The 13,231-nt window shown below is 41.1% G+C and overlaps 1 protein-coding gene across 2 annotated transcripts in view; it reads right to left on the bottom strand.

Moving 5' to 3' along the window:
• Positions 1–1,385: 1,385 nt before the first annotated feature.
• The window catches only part of PLA2G4F (phospholipase A2 group IVF), a 120,496-nt gene continuing 108,650 nt past the window's right edge, over positions 1,386–13,231 (bottom strand). For both annotated transcript variants that reach the window (XM_069730631.1, XM_069730640.1), the window contains 2 exons: positions 10,495–10,681; positions 1,386–1,725 (listed from right to left, as the gene is read on the bottom strand). In XM_069730631.1, the coding sequence (XP_069586732.1) occupies positions 1,484–1,725; positions 10,495–10,681 (429 nt within the window). In that variant the 3' untranslated portion in view covers positions 1,386–1,483. The remainder of the gene's footprint in view (positions 1,726–10,494; positions 10,682–13,231) is intronic.

Raw genomic sequence — 13,231 nt, 5'->3', positions numbered from 1 at the left:
TGTACACTGACACTATAAACAGATCTTCTGTGTATATCATCACTGGTGATCACCTGTACACTGTATGCTATATACAGAACTCCTGTGCATAATGTCACTTGTGAGCACTGCATTACTTGTACACTGAAACTATATACAGAGCTCCTGTGTATGTCACTGGTGATCACTGCATTACCTGTACACTATATACAGAGCTCCTGTGTATAATATCACTGGTGATCACTGCATTACCTATACACTATATACAGAGCTCCTGTGTATAACGTCACTGGTAATCACTGCATTACCTGTACACTATATACAGAGATCTTGTGTATAATGTCACTGGTGCTCCCTGCATTACCTGTAAATTATACACAGAGCTCCAGTGTATAGTGGCACTGCTGATCATTGTATTACCTGTCTACACAAGAGCTCTGGGTATACTATGTCAAGTATTTACATATAACTGTAGAGTGGGCCTCAAACACCCCAGTCCAACCCTGTATTGCAGTATGTGTTGTTTGACATTGAGGCGTTTCAGATAAAACATACATACGGCGACTATCAAGAGCCCAGTCCCCTAGGGCTTCTCGCTGTTTGCTCCCCTAGATAGGTGTCCCCTGTATTTGTTATTCTACAGGTGGACATTGACACGCCAAGTCCTAAAGTTGTGTAACATGCTCTGTTAGGATTTCACTCTACTTGCTGATTTAAGCAGTCACATGTGATCGCTCAAATGCAAAAATTAGAACACTGAGAGAAGCAGAACAAACGTCAGTCATTACATGATCACAAGTCTGCAAACTGCATGTGAGTGATTAAGTGACTATCTCATTACATTATATATAATTACAGCCCATATTGTGTAAAGGATGTAAATCATATATATAATACACAGAGTTATGTGGATGTGGGTGTCCCCAATGGGGACAGTGATGATGATTTCTGTAAAGCCCTGCAGAATATGATGGCACTATATTAGCAAGGCATAATAAATAAAGCATACATTTTTTATGATGTAATTAAAAACTTTGTAATATGTGATCATGGAAAAATGTACATATTCCTCACTTTGAAGCAGCCTGTAAGCTCACATTTCCCTAACTGCGGCTGTTTTCTGTAAATGTTTAGAAATCTAAAATAAAACAGTAAGGACTGGTGGTAAAATAGTGAGTAAATTAAGTAACCATAGTAAGCTGCAGCATTTTCCCTCATTTGCTCGCTGGAAGTTAGTGCTCATGCTACAGTTGTCCGCAAACGTTTGGAGACTGCCACAACTTTTGTTTTTCAATGTTTTCCCCTTCAGTGGTTTGCGATCTGTGTAGATGGGCTCCGGAGTGCTCCTTTTAAAGTTTTAAACATTCAAACATAATCAACTCTCTAAAAAATAAAAAAAAATGCTGTAAAATGAACATTTTTATTTTTCAGTGAATATTAATTCATCCCATTTACAAACGAAAATGGCATTCGTGGCACATATTGTAGTTTCGGAATCCAATTTTCACTTTTTTCTTTTCTTGTTTAATCCACGATAGGTCCTTTTAATTTTCTTTCGTTCTAGTGCCGCCTTGAGGCCGCTTTTAATCGTTTGCTCATTGTTCAACACATTGTAACGATTCAACTCTACTAGTCTATTAAAATCATTTGTCTCGTAAGTAAAATGTTGTGTTCTGTAAGGAGAATCATTTCTTTTAAGCACAAAATCCCCAAAAACCTTTTCTTCATCTGTCTCACGAAAAACTCCTGTAACATTTAAAAGAATAATTAAGAAAGTTTATCACATCCATTCAACAGGCAAAAAAACAAACAAAAATATACAGGGAGGGCCATTTATGTGGATACATTTCAAAACATGTACCCGTTCAGATGGAGACGTTTATTCTCAATGAGGTAGGTCAAGCGTAGGACCTCGTATAAGAGAGATGCCGTAAAGTGGCTACGAGGTACACATAAATATGGCCATTTTTATGCGCTAAAAGCTCTCATTTTTCATATTTCTAGTGCAGTAATGCAGTTCAAATTTCGTGTTTTCAAGTTTGCATGTTTTGGCGCTGCAGTGTGCTGCCCTTTTTACTTAACTATATACGAGTTGGCGACTCTGGGTTCAGCACCTGTTCACACTCAGTCTATGTTTGGATGTGCAGGTCAGGTTTTTGAAATGTATTCTCTAGCCTTCTGATCGTGCACTCCCGCCTCCTAGCCACAGGTGTTTTAATTATAGTAGGTCTAATACCCCTCCACAGAGAGTGAGAATTTGAGTCCAAGAAGAGGTTTCACATGTACCCGTTCAGATGGAGACGTTTATTCTCAATGAGGTAGGTCAAGCGTAGGACCTCGTATAAGAGAGATGCCGTAAAGTGGCTACGAGGTACACATAAATATGGCCATTTTTATGCGCTAAAAGCTCTCATTTTTCATATTTCTAGTGCAGTAATGCAGTTCAAATTTCGTGTTTTCAAGTTTGCATGTTTTGGCGCTGCAGTGTGCTGCCCTTTTTACTTATTTATGTGGATACACCTAAATAACATGGGAATGGTTGGTGATATCAACTTCCTGTTTGTGGCAAATTAGTATATGGGAGGGGGAAAACTTTTCAAGATGGGTGGTGACCATGGCGGCCATTTTGAAGTTGGACATTTTTGAATGCAACTTTATAAATGGCCCACCCCGGTGTATCCATATAAATGGCCCACCCTGTATATTCCAACTTGTCCTCAAGGATTTAATTTTCCTCTGATTTTACTAAGGACAGAGGGGTTTTTCCATTTTTAAAATTCAGAAGAAATTACGTTACAAACACTGAATTTTTCCATTTGTTCACTTCATACACTTTGATACACACATTTGCATTATGGAAAAGTGTTCTTTACTGAGCCATGCCGTACATGTACTTTTCAGAGATGGAGCAGGCGGCAGCTGCACAACTCCCACTGTGACAGCCAGGAGCACAGATATGTGCAGTCACTGCTGTTTAACTTTTTACATGCCGTGATCGCTATGTCCGTGCATGAAAAGGTTAGATAATGCACCATACAACATAAGTTGTATACTGTATTATCAATGCAGTCAAAGGACTGTTTAAAATAAATTATTAATTAAACCTTCATTTTATCAACTATTTAGTAAGATCAACATAAATTTTCCTCAAGATGCTCATGTAGGGGGATGTATATTTCAGGACTATAAGATCATGGATTTCCTCTCATATACTTCCTCCAATATAAGCCAGACAAACAGTACATAACAGGGCTAAAATGATGACAAAAAGGGAGTCACCCGCCACATGCAAAGCCCAAGGTAGGATGTATCCCTAACACAAAGAATACTAACATACAGGGAACAGCTTAAAATGCACAATGATACTATACAGTGGCCTCCCATATAGGTAAAAAGTAATATGGCCACAATACATGAACACTCCGTAGTAGCAGGGAATAGGCCGTGCACGTTACTTGATGCCGATGCCAAGTATTGTAGGGACAATACGCCCCCTGAGGAAGGTACCATACCGAAACGCGCGTCGGGGTGGACAGGTGTCCCTACAATACTTACCATCGGCATCAGGTAACGTGCACGGCCTATTCCCTGCTACTATGGAGTGTTCATGTATTGTGGCCATATTACTTTTTACCTATATGGGAGGCCACTGTATAGTATCATTATGCACTTTAAGCTGTTACCTGTATGTTAGTACTCTTTGTGTTAGGGATACACCCTACCTTGGGCTTTGCATGTTGCGGGTGACTCCCTTTTTGTAATCATTTTAGCCCTGTTATTTACGGTTTGTCTGGCTATTATCATGTTTGATATAAAATATTTGATATTTAGACTTTATGACTGCTTGGTGCTTCTTTTTGATTAGTTTATCATATGCTGCAGTTGTCCATATGTCCATGCATAGGTGGTGGTGTGATAGACGGGAATGTAAAAGTGGGTATTAATATATACACATACGTTCAGCATAGTATACAGTTGGTCTCCACCATCGATAATGCTTATTGGAATTTTGCTTTCCTCCAATATAGTGTACATGATACAATGTACAAGGTGCCCTGGAGGAACCTACATTGGGGAAATAAAACAAAAACTACAAACGAGGATGAATCCACAGGCATACTATTAGTAATGAGCTGAACACCTGTGGGAAAACATTTCCTTGTACCTGGACACTGTATGATGGATACAAAAAGATCAACCTGGTAACTATGTTCAAGTCTTTGACAATAGGATTCAAACATCTGGATTTAAGACTTTCGTCACAAATCAAATCTTCGTCTGAATCACATTTTTGGGAATTTACATGGGAACCCTGATGTGAGCGCTCACTGGAGAGCACAGGATAAAAGTGAGCCGAGCTTTATTGAGATCATTGGGAGGCAGAATGAACAAATCAACAGCAGGTGAAGAATTGGTTTTATTTATTTTTTACGCCGTTCCTCGTGTGGTATAAGGCTATGTGCACAAGTTGTGGATTTTGCTGCGTATCTGCAGCTGCGGGTCTGCAATAGCTTTCCATGCGTTTACAGTACAATGTAAACCTATGGAAAACGCAATCCGCAGTGCCCATGCTGTGGAAAAAAATGCGCAGAAACGCTGCAGGTTACATTGCGCAGCATGTCAATTCTTGCGGATTCCGCAGCGGTTTACACCTGCTCCATAATAGGAATCCGCAGGTGTAAAACCGCAGGTGGAATCCACATAAAAGCCACGGTAAATCCGCAATAAATCCCCAGGTAAAACACAGTGGCTTTTACCTGCGGATTTATGAAATCCGCTGTGGAAAAATCCGCAGAGCTAAAAAATACATGTGCACATACCCTAAGTGATTAGATGGCTATTCTTCGGGTCGATGCTTTGCGGCTGTCACACACTAAAATAAGCTTTATTTAAAAAAAAAAAAAAAAAAAAGCTTTTCGGTGCTATATTCTGAGAGCTGTAATTTTTATATTTTGGTGAACAGAGCTGTACGAAGGCTCATTTTTTGCACGATGAGTAGGAGATTTTTTTTTGAATCTATTTGCAATCAGATTTTTCAGATGAAGAGCAAACACAAACCAGCATTTCAGCTATTTTTAACCCCTTCACGACCTTGCCCTTTTCTGTTTTTGCGTTCTCGTTTTTCACTCCCCTCCTTCCCCATAACTTTTTATTTTTCTGTAAATATGGCCATGGGAGGGCTTGTTTTTTGCAGGACAAGTTGCACTTTTGAACATCATTGGTTTTAGCATGTTGTGTACTAGAAAACGGGAAAAAAAATCCAAGTGCGGTGAAATTGCAAAAAAAGTGCAATCCCACACTTGTTTTTTTTTGGCTTTTTTGCTAGGTTCACTAAATGCTAAAACGGACCTGCCATTTTGATTCTCCAGGTCATTACGAGTTCATAGACACCAAACATGCTAAAAAAAAAAAAAAAATTGCGAAATTTTCCAATACCCTTAGTGTCTCCATTTTTCGTGATCTGTGGACAGGTGAGGGCTTATTTTTTGCGTGCCGAGCTGACGTTTTTAATGATACCATTTTTGTGCAGATATGTTCTTTTGATCGCCCGTTATTGCATTTTAATGCAATGTCGCGGCGACCAAAAAACGTAATTCTGGCGTTTTAATTTTTTTTCTCGCTACGCTGTTAAGTGATCAGGTTAATCCTTTTTTTTTATTGATAGATCGGGCGATTCTGAACGTGGCGATACCAAATATGTGTAGGTTTGATTTTTTTTATTGTTTTATTTTGAATGGGGCGAAAGGGGGGTGATTTAAACTTTTATATTTTTTTCATATTTTTTTAAACTTTTTTTTTTTTTTTTTTTTACTTTTACCATGCTTCAATAGCATCCATGAGAGGCTAGAAGATGGCACAACTCGGTCGGCTCAGCTACATGGGAGCGATGATCATCAGATCGATCCTATGTAGCTGAATTCCTGCATTGCTATGAGCGCCGACCACAGGGTGGTGCTCATAGTAATCCAGCATCAGCAACCATAGAGGTCTCAAGGACCGCTATGGTTACTATGCAGATGCATCGCTGACCCCCGATCATGTGACAGGGTTCGGCGATGCGCTTATTTCCGGCCCAATGGCCAGAAGTGCCGGTTAAATGCCGCTGTCAGCATTTGACAGCGGCATTTAACTAGTTAATAGCGGCAGGTGAATCGCAATTTCACTCGCCGCTATTGCGGGCACGTGTCAGCTGTTCAAAACAGCTGACATGTCCCGGCTTTGAGGTGGGCTCAGCACCAAAGCCCACATTAAAGCAGGGGATCGGACCTCCGCAGTAATATTACGGCGGAGGTCGTGAAGGGGTTAATTTGCACGATTCACCGTATCAAGTCAGTACGTGTCAAGTCAGTACGGTTACAGCGATACCAGATTTTTATTTTTTTAATGCTTTTGCTATTTTTACAGACTAAAAACAATATTTTACAAAAATGAATATTTTTGAAGCGCCATATCCTGAGAGCTGTTACTTTTTTTTACAGATTGAGCTTGTTTTTCGCAGGACAGTTTGGCGTTTTCATTTGTACCCTTTTTGTTTTCTTTTTTTTTTTTTACATACGACTTTTTGATTGCTTTTTATTTAATTTTTTTGTGTCAGTATGATGAAAAAGCTACATTTTAAGCATTTTCTTTTTACGATGTTCACATTTCAGTTTTATAGTGCTGTTTTATGCTCTGCTCACTGTAAGGCAGAGCAGCATACGCCTGCGCAGTCCTGTGAGGCTACTGCGCAAGTGCGGTATCTCGGGTTCGCAAAGTGGATGATGCAATTAGGAACAGAGAGGAGGGACTGAGTATGTCCATCAGACAGGACCAAAGTCATTTACATACATCGTGAGAGCATATCAAATGGTATAGATTGGGGAAAATAAGAATGGAGAGTTCTGTAATTTCTATCGTAGGTACACTTCAACTGTGGGAGACAGAATCTGAAAATAAAAAACAGAAAAATCACATTGTATGATTTTTACATAATTAATTTGCATTTTATTGCATGAAATAAGTATCTGATAAAACAAAATAACAGAACTTAATATTTGGTACAGAAACCTTTGTTGGCAATTACAGAGATCAGACGTTTCCTGTAGTTCTTGCCCAAGTTTGCACACACTGCAGCAGGGATTTTGGCCCACTCCTCCATACAGATCTTCTCCAGATCTTTCAGGTTTCGGGGCCCTCGCTGGGCAACATTGAGTTTCAATCACCATCCAAAGATTTTCTATTGGGTTCCGGTCCTGGAGACTGGCAGGGCCACTCCAGGGCCATGAAATATGCTTCTTATGGAGCCATTCCTTAGTTGCCCTGGCTATGTGTTTCAGGTCATTGTCATTCTGGAAGAGCCAGCCACGACTAGAGATGAGCAAATTTGATTGGTCCCTGCTTATTCGGCAAGCTATAGCGCTTACCGAATAAACTGCAGAGGGAACCCGGCTTCCTGGATCACTCCGCTTGATCAGCTGTTTGGCTACGCAGCTGCATGTGTCGTGGATGCTTGACATTCACAACATATGCATGGAGAGCCCAACAAACAGACTCCCCATGCATGTGTTGTGACTGTGACACAGCACCGACACATGCAGCTGCGGAAGCGAACAGCTGATCAGCCGGAACGCTCCATGTATCCCGGTTCCCTCTGCGGCTTATTCGGTAAGCGCTATAGCTTGTCAAATAAGCAGAGACATGATCAAATTCGCTCATCCTAGCCACGACCCATCTTCAAAGATCTTACTGAGGGACAGAGGTTGTTGGACAAAATCTTGTGATACATGACCCGGAACAGTCATCTCGTGCCCTTTGCAGAAAAGCACCCCCAAACTATAATGTTTCCCGCACCATGCATCATGGTTGGCACGGTGTTCTTGGTGGTTGTACAGATACTTCTTAATCCAAACACGGCGAGTACAGTTGATACCAAATAGTTCTATTTTGGCATCATTTGGCCACATGACCTTCTCCCATACCTCCTCTTTATTATCCAGACGGTCATGGGAAACTTCAAACGGGCCTGGACATGTGCTGGCATGAGCAGAGGGACCATGCGTGCCCTGCAGGATTTCAAGCCATGACAGAGTGGTGTGTTATTAATGGTAATGTTTGAGACTGTGATCTCAGCTCTTTTCAGATCATTGACCAGGTCCTCCCGTGTAGTTCTGGGCTGATTCCTGACCTTTTTCAGAATCTTCCTTACCAAGAGGCAAAAGCATCCATGGAGCATCAGGCCAAGGAAGATTTATAGTCATCTTGTGTTTCTTCTATTTTTGAATAATTGATTCAACATTTGTTGGCTTCTCACCACCAAGCTGCTTGCCTAGCGTCCTGTAGTCCGTCCCACCCATGTGCAGGTCTACAATTTTGTCCCTGGTGTCCTTAGACAGCTTTTTGGTCTTAGCCATGGTGGAGAGTTTGGATTATGATTGAGTGTGTGGCCAGGTGTCTTTTATACAGGTAACGAATTCAAAAAGGTGCAGTTAATACAGGTAATGAGTGCAGAGTAGGAGGGCTTCTTACAGAAAAACTAACAGGTCTGTGAGAGGCAGAATTCTTGCTGGTTGATAGGTGATCAAATACTTATTTCACGCAATAAAATTAAATTTAATTACATAAAAATCATACAATGTGATTATTTATTTTAATTTTTAGTTTCATTCTCTCACAGTTGAAGCGTACCTACGATAAAAATTACAGACCTCTCCATTCTTTGTGGGTGAGAAAGCTTGCAAAATCGACAACATATCAAAAACGTATTTTCCCCACTGTACAGTATATGGTTCGAAAAAAGTGTCCATTTTAGTTAGTGCTAATTTTTATGGTCTTTACAATGGAGGATTCTCTGGGGTTGAAATTCTCTGAGATATGTTTTTAATACCCAGTCCCAACGAGTCATGTCCACTGATAAAAAACAAAACAAAACAAAAAAAAAAACAGCACTGAATAAAAAGACCATATCTCTCCGCCGCACGACAAGCTCTACCCTCTTCTAGTGTATCCTCACCCATCCCCTGTAGATGTCATGGGCAGGGTCCTCTCTCCTTCTGTACTTGTGTGTGCCTTGTATTGCTCATGTTTATTGTACTTGTGTTTGTATGCCCCTTTTCACATGCAAAGGGCCATGAAATAAATGGTGCCATAAAAATGAATAATAATAATAATAATAATAATGTTATGACACATTTAAAAAAAAAATCCCCGGAAAACTCAGGGGAGCAGCAGGAATAAAAGAAAAGTGAAATTGCGTCAATTTTGAACTGGTGCCAAATAATCCTTCCTGGAGACACCTCAATTTCCCTCCCATCAATAACCCTGGAATCCTCCTCCAGTGCTGTGTAATGCAATTATCACTGTGCTTCAAAATACGGCTCAAGCTTGGCTTCCCCAAGTCACTGCTCGCCAGGAAAATACCTTCAAAGAAAAAAATGAAGGGTGTATATAGGAGCCCTGCGAGAGAGATGAAGAGCAAAGATTTTAGTTGTGCAGCAGATCGGAATGTTCCAGCATTGTTATGGTAAATCTGCTGGAAAATTCCCAGGGCGCAAAATCAACGGCATCTAAACAGCCAATAAGCATGAAAGATATGGGAACTATGCAGGGAGAATTATATGGGGGGGGGGGGGGGCGGACAGTGCTAATCTACACTTGGGCTCGAAATACAAAACTGTTTTTGATGTGTTTTTTTTTTTTTTTATAAAGCAAAAGCTTGAAATGAATCTGGTAGAAAAGGGATTACAAATTCTAGTTTTATATGTCCCATCTGTTTCAAATCCTTTTTGGCTTTGCCACAAAGATGCCATAATATCTGCATTTGTGATTTCTTACACATTTGCAGTTTACAGATATCCATGTTAGCTGCAGAATTTTATTTGCAGAAATTTTCAGTAACATATCAGCCGCGAGTGCCCATATTTTCTACTCAAAATAATATTTTACATTTCTGTCAGTGCACAAATGTATCTGACTCCTATGTGTCTTCTGGGAATCGGTCACTCGATTAGGTTGCCCAAACCATGAATCATATAATTTGAAGATCCAGCCAGGACTACTGTATAGGGAGAAGACGAGATCTGGCACTGTCCCTAACCGGCTTCTCCCAACACAGATCTGGGGTGATTGAGAGGTCTCTGCTACCTGTGTACACATACAGGAGAGCCCAATCGCTCACATCTAGCAGTGCTCGGAAAAGCCTCGTTTCGCCAGACCGACTTCCCTTAAATGCTGCAATCAGGCAGTCATGCTCGGATTACTACTGCCCGCAGTTAGTGCAGCATGAATCACACGATATGTCCCCTAAAAGACGAAATCTTTAATGCACCTCGCTAAATTGGCAGGCTCAGATCTGATGCGACTTGCAAGGAAAAAACAATCTTACCCTAAGCTACAACGGCGTCATTGTTGCGTGATTCACTGCATCTTGAGATATTTTTCTTTATATTCAACACTGGATTATTTCATTCAGCATACTAGTATATCAACTGAGGAAGAAAACTGCATGACCATAAATGTCATGCGGAACAATTACGGTACCTGGTTCTTTGCAAGCACGAAATGTATCATTTACAAGAGGAAAGTGAAGCACTATGGGAACGCGTGGATTAGCGCTATCCATGAACATGTAGCATTCTTTAGGGTTTTTCTCATCGGCTTCCGTCACCGTGATATCGGGAAAGGCGATGCCTCTTTCCTTACAGTATTTTGAAGTTAACCGAAGAACCTTTAAAGTAAAAAAAAAAAAACACACACATAAGGATGACTATTTATATAAAATAGTGGTTTTCTCGAGTCTGAGATGGAGGCATTTGTTATGTCCAAAATTGGCTAGTATCTTGGCCATACCACTGGTGGGCACAGACAGAAAAGGGCCCCTGTGCAAGAACAATATATGGGCCCTTTGCAGTTCAACAGATCATCACGATGCACAATTCCATGTGCTTTGAAATTGAAAATGGGCCCCCTTATCTTATGGGCCCCTGTACAGCTGCACAAGTTCCACCAATGATATGTCTGCCCCAGAGCCATAGTATACGCATATATCTTAATCTTATACTTATATTGCTATGCATGTCATTTCTGCAATATTTTCAAAATGGAACCTGGCTACATCATTAAATAGATTTCTTGAACCTGGTGAGGCAGATGTATTTACTTTCAAAATTCATGTCAGAATGGCTCCTTTTTTGGAAATTAAACTCTTCCCTGTTACTATTGAAATCTTACACTGCTCCGTACAGGCCGCAGTTGTCAGACTGGGTGGAGGTGGGTGGGGACTGAAGTTTTAATCCATGAGTATTCAGCCATTCTGAAATGAATTTTCAAAGTATGGTAATACGCCGCCTTCATCAGGTGCAGAAAAATCAATAAGTGCAGCTTGAACTGTGAATTGTCGCGACACATCCACTTTAACATTTTTTTTAATGACAACTGAGTAATTAGTCCTTTATATTTATTCTAGTATTTTATAATTTTAGAAAATGTTAAGTTCCTTAATGAGTCATGTAATACATAGGTTATTTATCTACTTGCGCTCATTTTGATATCAGAGATTCTGTATCGCATAATAGATTCTTCTTTGGGATTAGTCTGTAGTGTTGCCACAACAGATCCTGACACCAACCAGTATCAAGAATTTTTTGTGCAGATTTGAATGGTGTTAAAGGGACACTGTCACCTGGATTTGGAGGGAACAATCTTCAGCCATGGAGGCGGGGTTTTGGGGTTTTTGATTCACCCTTTCCTTACCCGCTGGCTGCATTATTGGATTGAAGTTCATTCTCTGTCCTCTGTAGTACATGCCTGCACCAGCAGCAATCTTGCCTTGCGCAGGTGTGTACTATGGAGGACAGAGAATGAACTTCAATCCAATATTACAGCCAGCATGCAGCCAGCGGGTAAGGAAAGGGTGAATCAAAAACCCCAAAACCCCGCCTCCATGGCTGAAGATTGTTCCCTCCAAATCCAGGTGACAGTGTCCCTTTAAGACTTAGTGTGATGCTCAGAAGTGAAGGGCAAAAAATGTTTAAGATCTGTCAGACGTCCCAAAAAAATATGAGTTTATCACCTTGCCAAAATCCCTTTGCTGGTCTGAATCTGGTGCGGATTTCCATTTTTAATTTCGGCCCTCCATTGCTGAAATATGTTTTTTTTCTACTGTCGCCAGACAAGCATGTGGTCCAAGATGGTGTTTCATTAATTTTTACTCTTGTGGTGTGCTGTTCTTCCCCCTTCACCACTTAGCAGCATGTGAAACTGGTTGAAAAGTGTGATCTGGCGAGACCGCCTTGCTTTGCGATACAATGATATAAGATAACTAACTTTGGTGCAGAGAAGTCACATTTGGAATAAGGAAATCTCCTAAGATCACTTGTTCAACCAGTTTCAGATACTGCCCAGCAGCGATTGGGCAGCGTCATAGAGGGAGATGGCTACACAAAAATGGAAAGCTGCAGATTCAAGGCAGCAGAGGGATGTTGACGAGGTAATAAACTCATTTGGCTCAGCTGGTTAATACACTGCTCAAATAGAGAACACTTAAACAACAGAATATAACTCCAAGTAAATCAAAGTTCTGTGAAATCAAACTGTCCACTTAGGCAGCAACACTGTTTGACAATCAATTTCACATGCTGTTGTGCAAATGGCATAAACAGATGGAAATTATTGGCAATTATCAAGACACACTCAATAAAGGAGTGGTTCTGCAGGTGGGGACCACAGACCACATCTCAGTACCAATGCTTTCTGGCTGATGTTTTGGTCACTTTTGAATGTTGGTTGTGCTTTCACACTCGTGGTAGCATGAGACAGACTCTACAACCCACACAAGTGGCTCAGGTAGTGCAGCTCACCCAGGATGGCACAGCAATTCAAGCTGTGGCAAGGTTAGCTGTATCTGGCATCGTAGTGTCCAGAAGTTGAAGGCGCTACCAGGAGACAGGCCAGTACACCAGGAAAGGTGGAGGGGGCCATAGGAGGGCAACAATCCAGCAGCAGGACCACTACCTTAGCCTTTATGCAAAGAGGAACAGAAGGAGCACTGCCAGAGCCCTGCAAAATGACATCCAGCAGGCCACAAATGTGCATGTGTCTGCACAAACGGTTAGAAACTGACTCCATGAGGATGGTCTGAGTGCCCAACATCCACAGATGGGGGTTTTGCTCACACCCCAACACCGTTAAGGACACTTGGCATTTGCCACAGAACACCAGAATTGGCAAATTCGCCACTGGCACCCTGTGCTCTTCACAGATGAAAGCAGGTTCACAC

Source organism: Ranitomeya imitator, chromosome 1 (genome assembly GCF_032444005.1).
Source record: "Ranitomeya imitator isolate aRanImi1 chromosome 1, aRanImi1.pri, whole genome shotgun sequence".
Taxonomy (NCBI): domain Eukaryota; kingdom Metazoa; phylum Chordata; class Amphibia; order Anura; family Dendrobatidae; genus Ranitomeya; species Ranitomeya imitator.
Note: the sequence above shows the minus strand (reverse complement) of the source record. Positions and strands in the feature narration are given on the sequence as shown.